The 15,043-nt window shown below is 49.4% G+C and overlaps 1 protein-coding gene across 2 annotated transcripts; it reads right to left on the bottom strand.

Moving 5' to 3' along the window:
• Positions 1 to 1,286: 1,286 nt before the first annotated feature.
• Positions 1,287 to 13,150, bottom strand: TMEM119 (transmembrane protein 119). Of its 2 annotated transcripts, none has more exons than XM_030582921.1 (2): positions 12,874 to 13,150; positions 1,287 to 3,574 (listed from the first exon to the last, which is right to left on the bottom strand). In XM_030582921.1, the coding sequence occupies exon 2, from the start codon at positions 3,557 to 3,559 to the stop codon at positions 2,651 to 2,653; it is 909 nt and encodes a 302-aa protein (XP_030438781.1). In that variant the 5' UTR covers positions 3,560 to 3,574; positions 12,874 to 13,150; the 3' UTR covers positions 1,287 to 2,650. The 2 variants fall into 2 exon arrangements, with proteins under 2 accessions (XP_030438781.1, XP_030438782.1); XM_030582922.1 differs by lacking the exon at positions 12,874 to 13,150 and adding an exon at positions 7,349 to 7,424.
• Between the last annotated feature and the right edge of the window lie 1,893 nt (positions 13,151 to 15,043).

Genomic DNA, 15,043 nt, shown 5'->3' with positions numbered 1-15,043 from the left:
ATTTTGATTTATAACTTTGAAAATGTTTGCGCTGCACTTGTGGACCCAGACATGGGAACTGTCCTCTTCTCCCCCCCACCTTCAGAAAACAAAAGCTTTGTTAATTGCTCCATCCACCCATGGAGAAGTACGTGCAGAAGGTCTTGTCTTATTGATTTGAATGCCGGAAGAGGGACATAAAAATAGCTGACATGAAGATTTTTCATCTATGCTGTCTAAACTCTCACAGGGCCAGAGATATTGAACTAAGGCAGAGATCCCCAGGGGTTACCTGTGGATCCGCCTTGAAAGACATTTTGAATTGACAGGTTACCATGTCTCTGTCATCTTCAGGAACCTTAGATGGTAACTCATTTGTGTGTGTGTTTGCTAGTTTTAACCTGTAAAAAAAACTTATTTCTTTTGCCTAGTTAGTACCCTTTAGATAGTTTATTAGAGGATTGGCTACAGGTGGTGTCTTTGGTGTAATATCTAGGGTACCAATTGATCTGGGTGAGTGACTGGTCACCTGGGACTAGAAGCAATCTGAATATTTAGTGATTTTTGGTGTTAGTGTCCATTTGTCACTAAGTCCAGCATGCCGGGGGGGGGTGGGCGCAAGACATACTAGCGGGTCTAAGGGGACTGTTTGTGACTCCTTGGTAAGACTGTTATGTGAACTCCTGGAGCACTTGACTGGCTTGGTGAAATCTAATTACAGAACATCGCACCAGTCTGGGGGGGTCTGCCCTGTTTTTGACATTCTGCCCTGAGGTAGGCACTCAAGGTTGTGAACTGTGATGCAGTAGGGACTGTCTGTGTGGGGAGTGGGAGAGCAGGGGAGGACTTTAGGGGATGGACGATGCCAGGGCCTGTAACCTGAGCTAGGTAAGGGAGGGGAAAGGTCAACACCTTTGCCCGGGAAAGGGACAAAGGAAGGGAGTGGCAGGAGGGAAGCAGTTTGAGTTTGGGCTTGGGGCTGGATGGGCGGAATTCAGGGTATCCTAGCTAGGATCCAAGCACCCTGAAAGCCCAGAAGGACTCGGTGGAGGGGTCCTGACTGTGCCTGCAAGCCCTGCTGTAACCTGTGTTCCTGTTGTCCAATAAACCTTCTGTTTTACTGGCTGGCTGAGAGTCACTGTGGGTCCCAGGAAGAGGGGTGCAGGGTCGGACTCCCCCACACTCCGTGACATGAACTACTCCAGACAGCATGACAGGGGCTTCTAAGCAACCCCATAACACAAAAATACAATAACCAAACTAACAAGTCACCCTCCTCATTTTCAAGGCCACAGAAACAAAACAAATCCGCATAGAAAATTTCTTTATTAATAATGGTGGAAAAGGGAGGCAAGAAAAAAAAACAAAATTGAAAACAGGAATTTTCTTGTTTAAGAAATGATGGAATGTTGATGTAAAACTTAAAAGGTAACTTCTGAGCATTAGATTTCTCTTTCTCCACCCTCCATTACCTACTATCTGTAGTCAAGTTGTTATGGGTGTGTTTGGTTTGTTTGTTTGTTTTTTTTACTGGAAACCCTGAGTAAAATATATTTCTGTGAGTCATATTAACATCTTTCTGGAACAGTTAATCAGTGGATATAAGAAGCTCACTCTTTTTAATCTATGATAATTATTATACACTGCTACAAAATATGGAGGCCAAAGAAAACAACTGTAAAACTATCAGTTGTGGAAGTCTACAAAGAGCTGCAGGTTCCCTCTCATAGTCCTTTGAAGATCAGAATGTTTGAAAAAAAAATCACAGAAGGTCATAAATATCGGTAAAGCCTTTACGATGCTAGACAAAAAGTCTGAGGTTATGTTTGAAAACAAGATTCTTCACACTAGATGGAATTACATGGTCCAGCTGCCCATTATATGAAGCACCCTCCTCTTTTCAGACTAGTCGAGAGGGCGAGGTCCGAAAATCCCATCTAGTGTCGCTCGTTCCACACACACACACAATTTCTTTTCCACACAAAGTCCTCCATCGAATAGTATAAAAAATGAATTAGAAAAATAACATTTGCAAGAAAGCCAGCAACAGTTTATTTTACAGAGAACAAAGAATTGCCTGGAAATTCTTCCGGAACTATATGTTGACCCTAACGGATAAAGGCCCTAGATTTCCCACCAAATAGAGTTCAAATCCATAGATGCTCACACAGTTTTTATTCAGGCAAAACTCCCATTGATTTCCCCTAGATACCTGGGTAAGGAGCCACAGGATTTGCGCCATATAAATGACTGCTCATACCATATATCATTAAAGGCCACTATTCAAGACCGGCTTACGCCCCAACATTTCATTCCGGATCTGTCACTCACCCTGAAAGCTGGGTCATGAATTCTGATCAAGCCCACCTCTAACCACTACATATGTACTTACTGTAAGTGAGAGCTACTAAGCAATTACACAGTAACTGAATGGTCCGTTAATGTAAAACACACTGTACTAAAGCGAATATGTTTTGATATTAGAGCTGGGCACCATAGCTGGTATAACGACAGGGGTCTCTATCGTGCCCACTTAATAGAAAAATAGCCCGTCGCGTGTTGAATCAATTTCCAAATCAATTAACGTGGTGAGCTGATGAATGGAGATTGTCCATTGCTTTAGCGTTGTTTAGGAACGAAGGTCTGTTTTTCTAGCGCCCGAGTTCCTGTGTTAGACACCTGCAGCACCGATCTCGGGAGCCGCTAGAACAGACACATCTTGCTTCTCACCTTCAGGGTTTTGCATGACGGGATCAGCAGCCCCGGGGCATTCTTTGAGCTCTTCTGGCAATGACTCGTTGGCCTGTTGCACGTGCTGAACTGCCTCAGTGGAGGGAGGTTCTTCTCCTTCGGCCTCCGTTTCTGCTGTGCAACTTGGAGCTGGCGTCTCTTTTGCTGGTTCAGCTTTCTCTTGGGGAGCCGCCTCTTCTTTAGAAACACACTCAGCTGTTTGTTTGTCGTCCTCCACTTTGGTCCCTTCCTCCTGTTCTTTTGGGGGCTTATCCTCTATTTTGGTCCCATCTCCATTTGCCATGGAGACCTTGGCTGGGGATTTCAAGTTCTGGGCAGCAGCCAATATATCAGCTTGCAGCTGTTTGGATGAGTCCATGGGCTCCTCCGTGTGTGTCTCAGGAGCCTTTTCAGGAACTTCACTGAAAGCTTTGGCACCCCCCGACCGGTCATTCTGGTCCACGTACTTCTTCTTAGGAAAGGAAGATGGGTAATAGGCAGAGGCCTTGTGTTTCTGCCGGACGATGACAGCTGCACATACAATGAAGAGCAGCACAAAAACTAAGGACCCTACCACAATGATCAGCAGCATGTACTCTTTAAAGAAGTTCACAATCCTATCGAAGATGTTGATTGAAGTCGAGGTGCCATTGACAGAGTTCACAGCTATAGTCCCGGATGTAGGATTCACTCCCAAATTCACACTCGCAGAGGGGAGGATGGAGGCACCCGGATTGTCTCCACTCCCACTATGATCATCCAGGACAGTTGCCTGGTTGCGTGTCGATCGCGTGGTGCACAGAGGTGCCATGAGCATAAGGAGCACACAGACCATAGCTGGAGCAGCCATTTCCCAGACAGGACTCTGCCACGAACAGAAAGAAAAAGAGACAAGTTAGTATCTGTCCTGGGCAAAGTTCTGATGCATAGTCTGAGGTGCCTGGGAGTTGTGACAATGGTCAATGGACAATGACAATGAGTTGTGGTATGGTGTGTGCTTTTGGGCAAAGGAATGACGGGTGTGACCTGGCAGGTGGCTTCACTTTCCATGCCCTTGATTTTGAGGTTTGTGTCAGGTACATTGCTTGTGAAACAACCCTGACTGCTTCTCAACGACCATTCAGGTGTATTCATTTCCTAGGTTTATTTTAATGCTTTAAGTGGGGGTGGTTAATTTGCAGGAGGTCCATCTCTCTGCTATGTTTTATGTAGCTAGAGTATGGTGGGGTTTTATTTTGGGACATGGGTCTTTAAGAGATAGTGGTCACCGGTAAAACAGGAGGGCTTCCAAGGAGAAATTTCAGCCACAGCCCAATTTCAGAGACTTTCTATTAAAAATATATTATGAGAAACCAAACAAAACCCTGCCCAAAAAACTCAAAGGACACAAAACTAACCCAGAGTGAAATTTCACATGGATTGGCCTCAGGTTTTTGGAGTGAAACAGGAATTTATGCTCCACCGTCAACCCACATTAAGACATAACTTTAACAATGGAATGGCTATCATGTCCCTCTATAATAAATGATAGAGAAAGGGTGGGAAAAGGAGGTCTCAGGACGTTATTGCTTTAAACATCAGCCAGAGCTTTAGGAAACGGTGCGGCAGAGAAGCCAGAGGAAGCAGCTGCACTTTCTTGAGCTGTCTTTCTTAGCTGGACTTTGCGATCAGTGCCCTGGCCCTCCACACCTGCCTATCCTGAGTAATTTTCATGATCTTGCAGAGCGCACATGGCTACTGTTGATATTTCAGCACACCCCCTGCCCATGCCCTCCGCACCGCTAGCTACATCACAAGTTTTTTATTATTCATGTTGCATAGATGTACTGCCCGTAGGAAATCGCCAACGATAAAGAGCAAATACTGCATATGACAGACGCCAAAGCAGAGTCATGGCAATGGGACACCTGCCCCTTGCCAGAGCCGAGTTCAGATCCTGAGCCCAGTCCCTATGGTGGATCACCATGGGCTAGGAGCACTATGGAGGCAGCACACTGAATGCTGAGGAAGATGCAAGGAGCAGTGAGTGACTCACTCTGGCCAAAGCTTACGTATCCTCAGTTTGGGAAGGGGAGAAGAATGTGAGGACCTCCCCCACCCCACCCCGTACATGTGCATCTCCACACGACCAGACGCAGGTGGATGTGCATCCAAAATCTCCTACACAACAAGCTGCAAACCCTCTACTCTGTTTTGCTTCCTTTTTTCATACGGAAGACGATTGGGGCCAATTTTCAGGAGCGCCACTCTGATTTGCATCTCCAAGAAAGCAGGGCTGGGATTCAACCCATTGACCAAGCTGTCTGGAACCTCCCCAGCCAATGTTTCCGCCACCCACTGACTAGCAATGACATTCAGCCAGTGGAAATGAGTGACCGTCAGAAGATGTACCACCACCACCAAGCCCAAGGAATCTCGCAAAGGAGACCACCACAGGATCGTTAACTCAGCCCTGTGTGCCTGGTGTTTTCTAACCATGTGGCCCTCTGCTAGGAGGAAGCCTCCCAGCCTACCAGTAAACAGGCTGCACAGTTTAAGCAGTGGTTTGACGCAAGACCTCCAAACACATTGTATCCTGCTTCCTGGACAAGGCCCCTGTTCTGGAGGTTACAACCCCTGGAACTCCCAGTGACCTGACTTTGCTTGTGCCAGGCTATTTCTCAAACCCACTTTTAACGAGGGGAACGGCTGTATGGCTGGGAGGCTGATGCTGTGCAAATCTCACTAGACCCTGGGAAGCTCTGTGCGTTCTAGCAGCTATAAAGATATTTCTGGTGGAAACCAGACCTGGCCATAAATTACTTTAAGTGCCGTGGGGCCTGGGCATGTCTCACAACAGAAAGTGCATTTGCAAAAGATAACACACAAGCACACCCTAGGAAACTGACAAATAATTCCCGCTTGCTTATTTTTATGGGGAAGAAGCTGTATGCTGCACTCCCGTCGATTACAGCTCTTCCCGGCCATGCGCTGCAAACTTCTTTACCAGGCAGAAGCCAGAGGGGGAAGCCAGGAGGCCAGGCTCTTTAAATAGTAGTGTGTGTGGTGCGTTTGCAGCTTGAGGGACTCTGAGGGGTCCCTGGGCCCTGAAAGGCTCGGGCCCTGGGAGAGCGGTCTGTGGATGGGTTGGGAGCCTGCCACACTGCACCATGTGGATGTGGGTCTGGGTGGGAGGGGCCCCAGTGCACACCTGCCCAGCCATGGTTTTAGCCAGGGGCCCCTTTAACTAATCCCTCGACAGTCGGTGGCAGCAGGCCACGCCCTTCCAGGTACAGCTCCTTGCTGGCAGGCCTTGATAAGAGGTGTCTCAACCTCCAGGTTGCTAGGCTAAGGTATGCTTGATTGGTTGCTCTTGCCACATAATTGGGCAGAACACGTGGCTGGTTATAAACACCAGCGGATGGCACCAAAAGATTGGATTTATCACCCACCCTAGAGGTCTTAAAGTCGTCTGGAAAAAGTAGAGGAGTATCTTAATCTGGGAGCAGCAGTGCACCCTGCAGCAACCCAGCTCAATATAAAACACCCTTTCTATTGCCACGTCTGCAACATCTTAGGGATTCCACTCTCCTCTCCCACAACACACACACACACACACACACACACACCCCACCCTGCCATAGGACTCTCTCGGGACAATTTTCAATAACAACATCCGAGAGTCACAACGTGCAGCTTACATTATTACATTAAAAGCAGACACAGCAGCTACCAAGCAACCCCTTTTAAACGTTTTATGGTATTGGTTTTGCCATTTCTTTCCAAAATAACGAAAGCATGTTGATTATTTTAGGCACTGAGTTACTTGCCAAGTTTCATTTCTTAAAGAAAAAACAGCCCGAACTTGGATTTCATTTTTGTGATTGCAAAGAAGCATTGTAAAGTGCAACATTCCATCAGTTTTTCGCTGATGTACTTTAAAAACAGATGAAATGATTTTTTTCCCCTTCATGTTATTTATAAATGCATGGCTGGGGTGGGAGTATTGCGTGCCAAGATCCTAGCGCAAGCAAAATTAGTTTGGCTGATTAATAAATTCCTGAAACCTGAGGTTGACTATGGAAACTTTGAACAGACTTAACTACAGAAGGGCAAACGTGCAGCTCCACTGATCCATCCCACACTTTGTTTACTAATTGTTAGAGCCACGTGTGTAGCTGGAACAATGGTGCAATGATCAGCAGCTTCATGCATGGTTAGAAACAGATTCACACAATGATTGAACTCCCCTTGGGCATGACTGCTGGGAATAGTCCCCGGATGTTACCACTCTGAGAACATCCACGGCAAGTTTCTGCTACACTGCCCCTCATCCCTTGGATGGAGAGACCACAACATTTGTAGCTCATTCAAGTTTGCAAGCCCAGGAGTCAGGACAGCACTTACCCATGTGCTAAGGTTCATACCTATTCAGGAGAGCACTTGAATACCTGCTTAACTTTAACAAGTGAAGTCCCATTGAATTCAATTGTGCTGCACTGAATAGGGATGTTTTCCTGAATGGGGCCACTAGGAGCTAACCAGCTCACTTCACATATTCTATCATTTATTACATTTTACACAAATGGGCATGAAAAACACATTTCAGCTCTATGGCTGGGAGAAACTGAGTCAGGGGCTTTTGGGGCTAAGAGCTCACATTTCCAGAAGCGCTTGCTGAATTGCTGCCTGAGCGACCTCTTGCATGCTGATGGAGAGCCAGAGCCCTGTCCGGAGTAGTTCTGGGTTTGAAGGGTGGCTTTCTGTGAGTTTGGAAAGCACGAGAAGAGCAACAAAAGAAACAGAGGAAAAAAACCACAGCAGTAATTTTAAGCGGAGTGTAACGTGGGTGCTGGAAGATGTGAGCTGCACATATGAGCACGGTCAGCTTCAGAGAACTCACTGTTGGAAGAGAGATCACAGACAGCTCCCTCCTCTGCCAGAACTCCAGGCCACGGGAAGAGAGGAGAAGAAACTCTCCATTCTATTAGGGTCAGAAATGGGACTTCAGGCACTTCCTCCCAGTCTAAAATCTGTCCAGATGGCCCTTTTCAGACGGATTGCTTTGGGGTAGCACTGCTGCCCCAGCCAATGCCAAGTGTTCTGCACTGCAAGTGTTGTGATTTCCTATTAGATCGTTACTGAAATCTTGGGGGTGATTTGTTCCATCTGGGCATGCCAGGCTTCAAACCTGGGATGGAACTAGTGGAAGCAATTCTGCCCGCAGCTCCTTGCAAGATTATTCACACCACTCATGGGACAGCTGGTTTGCTTTAATAAAAACCCAGTGGAGCTTCACCCATTCTTTGAGTTGATCCACATTAAAGGACAGGGACAATTTACACAAAGGTTTCCCCTCCCCACACTCAATCCCTCTCCTAAATTAGCACGCTTTGCAGGGCTAGGAGAGATTCTCATACATTTAGGATTGCCCTGATCTCCAGAGCATCGTGGTCAGCACAACCCAGGCTGGTACCTAAGAGAGACAGAGAGATGTTTGCAGGCTCATCGCTACCAGCTCCATGACCAAGATCCTCCCAATGACCAACACTTCAGATTAGCACCTACTGGGCCAGGAGAATGTACCCAGACACCCCTACAATGCCTCGATTGCCACTATCCTCGCTACAAACAGCATTTCAGAGAGCCCTGGAGAAACAAACTGCCAGCAGGACCACTTAACATATATTACAGCTATTGATCCAGTGGAGGACAAGAGGGTAACGTTTGCCAGGTGCCTATGAGAGCAGTGACTTCTGCTGTCTTGACCTTGTGTGCCTTGAACAGAGGCATTACAGGAGGACCTGACATGTTCAGCAAACAAAGGCTGCCAGTGCCTCTCAGTCTTCATCAGGAATGATGTAAAACAAGAGGTAAGATGCACTTACATTTGTCTAGAGGAAATGATGCTGTGCCCAGCAGAGAAGGACGTTACACACGACCTCGGGCAATGCTTTGTACAAGTGATGTTTCCTTGTGGGCACAGGGGTTATATTAGAGCGATAACAAAGACCGTTTCCCAGCTTCATTGCTGACTTGCTGCCCTGTAGAATGTCTGCATTACACCAGTAGAAGTGGTGCAGCAGGGATGGGATGACATAGGGTATTGATAACAGGGTACAGGTAGTAACCAAATGCCGCCGCATCTGCCGGCCCTTGGACCAGCCTGTGTGAAGTGAGTTGTGGGTCTCAGTTCCATTATCAGAGTGACAAGTGCAAACGGCCTTTTCGCTGGTAAATCAGTGCAGGAGGTAAAAACCACCACCACAAGCTGCTGGAGCCTTGTCTTCACCACACCGATCCCGGGTGCGAGCTCTCTCTGGCTAATAGTGCGGGAGCTGATCTGGCAGCACCATTCAGTTCTCCCAGTCACCTGCCACTGTTGGGGGATTAGCCCCTTCATGCTAGAGGCGAGGTTAGCCTGGGGGGTTTCCTGCCCTGCCAGCAAACCCAGATTTCCCTGCAATCACCAAGACAGATATTTGGGCTCAGCAGGCCATGCGCAGTGGTGCTTAGTGAGCAGGGTTACATGTGCATTACCCTGCAGGAGGCAGGAACAGCTCTCGAGGTGTGTGGCGTGTGACCTCAGATCTCCATGTTGTTCTGCCAAAGCTGTTTCATGGCCTGACTCTGCTGCAGGTCATCACAACCAACAGCATTTCCCCTTTTGCCCACTCCCAAATTGCATGGGGGTCACTGCACCCTGCCAGTTCATATGGGAGGCTCTGGGATGGCAGGACCAGTGTAATGCCCCACCTCCCCCAGGCAACCAGCTTTAACACCCAACAGGAAAGACACTCTGGCTGCCGCGAGCAGTTTCTTGCTCTCCAAGCAGCATGGGCCGCAAGCCACCGAGGGATGATCAGTGACACGACAGACCAGAATGGACACCTGCAGCTTCCCTCAGGCAAACCACACAGGGAAGGGGTATTTCTCCCAGACGGGGAGCGCACTCCGCCCCTGATCTCACCTCTCCCCTAGGCAGCAGGGAATTCTGAAACCATCCAGATCCCAGATAGCTAAATGCTCACATGTATTGGCCCAAGGACTGGCGCACACAGTTCCTCATGCCCTATAAGTAGCTACACCGACTCAGCTAGCTGATTAACTTAGGGAGGGGTTTCCCCTCCATTGTTACTGCTCCTGTGTGTTATCCTCCCCCATTCTTTTTGCTGGGATGGATTTAACCTCGGATCAGAGTAATCTAGACAGAGCTATGCAAGCAGACACTCCAATCCACACCTCAGCCCTTCTGTGTTGTCACTCCTCCGACCACCCAGATCTGCGTAGCCCACATGTGGTCAGGCAGGGTGTAACCTAGCATCCTCATGGTTGAGTCAGCCCTCAGCCAACATCTCACCCAGCTCTCACCACCGACCCACTCCTAAAAGGAGAAGCGATCGCACGCCTGAACTCACCTGCATTGATCACTAGCTGGCTCAGTGAAAGAGCTCAGAGGAAGGATGGCTCCGGGGTTAGGCTGCTGGCCCGAGGCTCAGGAGATGAGGGTTCATTTCCCAGCACTCGTGCCATCTTAGGCCATTCTCTGCCTCAGTTTCCCCATCTGTAAAATGAAGCTAGTGTCCTCCCTCACAGGGGTGTTATGAGGATAAAGATCTTGAGGTGCCAGAGAAGTAGCTAAAGAACGAACAGCCTCGCTCTGGGTTAGTTCTGCCATTAGCGGTTCTATTCTTCCCTCTCCGCATGCGATGAGCTACAAAGAGCAGTCGCCCGGCCACCCTGGAGCGTGTCCACATTCTGTAGATGGGCAGCAGCAGATTTCCCTGCCTTTCTTCCCCAGCAGTCAGCCCGCAGGGAACCCCAGGACCCAGCTGCACTCCATTCCCAGTGTGCCCGTCCCCAGTTTCAGTGCCCTCCACCCCATCCTATAGCCTTCGTTTAAAAAAAAAAAAAAGCTGATTTTAAACAAAAGAAAACATTTTGAAAAAATTAAAAGAAAACAACAGAAGCTGCACTTCAAAAAAAATCCCACAGTAACTCTCCCCGAAATCTGGTTCCCATTCAAACACAGAAAAAAAGACCAGCATCTCTCCTCTCCCATCTTTGCAAAGAGGCTTTGCAGCTAGCAAGGAGGAAAGGAGCATGTGCTGCTGTGGTCACCCAGGTGCATGCTTGAGACCAGCTCAAGCTGCAAACTTTGAATCCAGCTAGGGTGACCAGACAGCAAATGTGAAAAATCGGGACGGGGGTGGGGGGTAATAGGAGCCTATATAAGAAAACGACCCAAAAATCGGAACTTCCCTATAAAAATCAGGACATCTGGTCACCCTAAATCCAGATCCCAACTTCTCCAAAGTCAGCCAGAGAGCCAGGGTTTTGTTCTGAAGGCCAGAGTCATGGCAACTAGCAAAACAAGCAGCTGCTCTCAGGGGCGCTAGGGTCCTTCTAACCTGCTATTACTGGCCTTTTATTTATTTATTTTATTGAATCAAATTTCTTTATTTTGTGAACGCTTTTCCCATTTGGTCACCTTGTCCTCCAGCCCCATCTTCTTCTTCTGGACCCAGGCGCTGCGCTGCGACCCTCAACTACAGACCAAAAAAAGCCCCGAGCAGGGACCAGCAGGAGAAATGAGAAGGCTAATGATGATTCCCACTCAGCCTTCGTTCACATGGCTTTATAAAGCACTGAGCAAAGCGGAGTTAAGGAACTCGACGTGGGCCCAGATCAACATGATGAAACCACCCACACCCTAAATTCAGAGGGAGCTTCACAGCTGGAACTAAACTTCGCAAAGATAAGGGATAATATACTCCAGGAGCCACAGGCCAACATCCTGCAGTCGTTATTCGGGCAAAACTCCCAGTGACTTCACCAGGAGTCTGCGCAGTATTGGAGCTACATTCATCTCACAGGCAGTTTTGCAGCAGCAGACAGTAGCCCTTGGCTTCACTACCACTTGGATTACACCGTAAGCTCCATTTGGAGTGAAGTTTTCCTCCACCCGTGTTATTTAGTTCAGTGCCGGCCTCCCCTCCAAAGGAGTCGTTGGTATAGCAGCGAGAAGGCTGCACAGCAGCAGACTGTGACTTTTCTGGACTTCCTGGCTGCAACAAAACTAAGAAGCCATCTAGTAGCCTTGAGCTACAAAGGGAGCAGTGGCAGGTTTCAGCCACTGAAGCTCAATGCAAAGAGAAGGCCAAGCCCCGCGTGTCTCTTCCCCCCACCTTTAAAATGGCACCCGACTCTGTTCAATGCTTTGCAACGTGCAGCCTGGCCAAAGAGAGAACAGGGGGAAGCTGCACATTTTCACTCTCTTCCCCTGCCACCCAAAAACCTGCCTGCACCCAGATTGCTCCCTGCTAGGTGGGTCGTCCTTCCCAGCCGTCGCACCTCTCAGCACATGCTGCTTGGGCCATGTTCCTTTGACCACAAGAAAATACAGAGACATGGAGCGCTGAGCACCCACTGCCTGGGCAGCCCATTGCAGCCAAGCGCCAGCCCTCCCCCAGCCCTCTCAGCACATTGCCCCCAAACTCTTGTCCAGTCACACCCCAAACCCCTCCCCAGTACTCTAATGTAGCCCCCAAATTTCCTCCTGAACCCCTAGCACACTCCCCACCCCCCGAACACCTGCTTCAATCCACAGCAGGGATTTTTAATTGTAAAGCAAAGGAAACAAATCGAATGCAATTTTCCTCTGCTTGGCAACCCCCCCAGCCCACTGACTTCTGCTCCCTTCATGCAAATGCACATCCAGCCTCTCACACGCGCACCCTGCTTTGCCCAGGCAAGCTCAGTCTGCTCGCTTCAGTGGCACTTCCCAGAAGTTCTCAAGGGTCCAGAGCTAAGCATCTGGCTCCCTTTGTCTCTCCAGTATTCTGCAAGCAACTCCAAGATGAAATCTTTGCTCCACGCTGAACTCATTCCAAACAGAACTCTGCCAGCCTGCCTGTCTAGTTGAGCACACTCAGCTTGGTTCACAAATGAGCATGAGATCCTAACATCAAGACACTGGGGGAAATGTATATACACATCTCTAGGGCAAAGAAAAACAGTAAAACCAGCCCAGGACTTTGCTGCAGTAAAAGCTGCAGTGAGGAATTCAAAAAAGGAAAAGAAAAGGTTGCTGGGGAGGGGGGATCCAATGCAATTTTGTTTGTAGATTAAATATTGTAAAGCAAAGTGAAGGATCTGAAAGATGGGGGAGTTGCATGTACTTACCAGCTGCAGGTTAGACAGAGGCTAAAGTCTCCCAGCACCCTCCTGCCAGGGGAGTCTGTCTGCAGAGCTTGAAAGAATGTAAAAGCAAAGGGGAAAAGTTTGCTTGTCCTGCACTCCTTGCCCAGTTTCTTCTGGCTCCTTGGGACGGTGTCTATCTGAGCCCAGCCTGGAGCCCTCCTCCTCTGCAGCCTTGAGCTCACTGACTAGGATCGCTGCTGAGCAGCTTGTTTTCATTAAGGCTGGTTTCATGTGGGGACAAGGGAGGGAGAGAAGAGGGGGCAGGGAGACCCTCAGTGTCTCCCCCGCCTGCTGGCAGCTCCCTCCAAGCTTGGGAAGCCCTGAGCTTTCACTCCCACATCTGCAGAAGGGGAGGGGGGGCGGGGGGCAAAGGCAAGGAGCGTGTTCTTTACTGGAGATCTGTCAAAGGCAAAGCCTGAGCCCCATCAAAGCTGCAGCCCCAGACAAAAGCAATCTGGGGAAAGGTTTGTCTTTAATTCCTTCCAGCAAATCTCTCTCGCCCGTAGTGCCCCTTCATTAACCACCAGGCTAGAACAGGAATCAAACACCCTTTCACAGCACCACTATTGAACTGATCTGGGAGCCTCCAGGGCGACGATGGGGGCTGGGGGGGCTAATGAAGGCTTTATTACTTACTATGATGGAAAGCGTGGGGGGGAGGGGAATAAAACCTTGGCTTGGCATGCCCGGCCATCCCTCCCAGCTGTTCTTCACCTTGTCCACGCGGGCGAATTGGCCAGGACATGAGCAGCGGAAGGCTATGGATTTTTTGACATACTCCTAAGAAAGCCAAGTGCATTAGGAGAGCTACCCATGGGTCCCCTAGCTGCCAGGAGAGCTCGGCGACCAGGAACATGCCCAGCATGATGGTCCCATGTGATCCCTTGCAGCTGGACATTTCTGAGCCCCCACTGTCAGGACAGGGCTCCCCATACAGAGGGTGACCCCCTTCCAAGATAGTGCTGAAGGAAGATTATCTTCAGAGGCAGATCACCTCCAGCATGCAGGAGAGCTATTGTAACCCCCACATGCTCTAGCCTCCACCCTATCTCTGCTCCTCCCAGTCCTGGCCTAGAGGAGCGGAGCCCACGTCTGCCAGGGCACCTGCGGTCAGAGAAAGGAGGGCAGCGTGCTGGGGACATGCACCCCCTCTGTTCTCCTCTTGGTTCCCTTGCATGCAAAGCAATGGATTTCAAAAACAGAGGCAGTATTAGTCTATCTCCCCAGCCCCCGAAGCACATGTAGAAGCGCCTCTGGGACCAGTCACCTCTGCAGGCCAACACTCTGCAATCCAGGGGAGAACGGCTGCCACCTGCTCCCTTTGATGCACGTTCACTCCATCCCTGGGGCTGCCCAGCAAGCTACCATTGCAGCCCTCAGCTGGGCAAAATCTAGGCCTGGCCAGCCTGCTCAGAGCCTCAGCCACTTCCAGGCATCCATATTTCTATATAGTGTTACCTGGGAGCAGCAGACTCTATACATCCCCTCCACTCTTCTTCCCTCCAGGGGACTCCTTCTACACACACCTCACTCCTCTCCTGAGATGCTTCCCACCATCCTCCCCCACCAGCCATTGGCTCTGCAAGCAGCTGCTCTGCTCCCCACTCCCACTCTGGCCAGCTCTGGGGCCCTCTGCAAGGCCTCTGGAAAGGCCCAAGTGCACCCTCAAGCTCTTGCTGAAATCAACAGAAGTTTGCCAACAGGAGGCCCTTCAGGATTCGGCCCACACGAAGCCCCTCTCAGGAGCTGGTCCCTGCTAATTAAACCACAGCTTAACAGAGACCGAACGGAGGTCAGACATCTGGCTCGAGAACTGAGGCTGGAGTTCATCCAAAATTCCAGAAACAAAAGGTCAGCCTTTGACCTGCAAACCCTGGGGCTGCTTCTATCAGTCCGTTTCCCTTGCTTCCAGTTTCCCCATGGCTGCTGGACTTGCCAATCACCCGCAGAAGAGTTTAGCATCAAGCCACTGACAGAGTTAAGCAAAGTGCATCTCCAGTTAGCTCAGTCATGTCCTGCAGGCCACCCAGCGCTGCTCCCAATGGAGACAGAGCTGTACAGAATATGGGGGAAGGGGAACCGCTCTCCAGAGCCAGTCTTGCATTCAGAACCAGTGATTTGCAAGGGGCACGACGGAGAAATAAAGAGTTAA

The sequence above is a fragment of the Gopherus evgoodei genome, chromosome 13 (assembly GCF_007399415.2).
Source record: "Gopherus evgoodei ecotype Sinaloan lineage chromosome 13, rGopEvg1_v1.p, whole genome shotgun sequence".
In the NCBI taxonomy this organism is placed as follows: Eukaryota; Metazoa; Chordata; order Testudines; family Testudinidae; genus Gopherus; species Gopherus evgoodei.
Note: the sequence above shows the minus strand (reverse complement) of the source record. Positions and strands in the feature narration are given on the sequence as shown.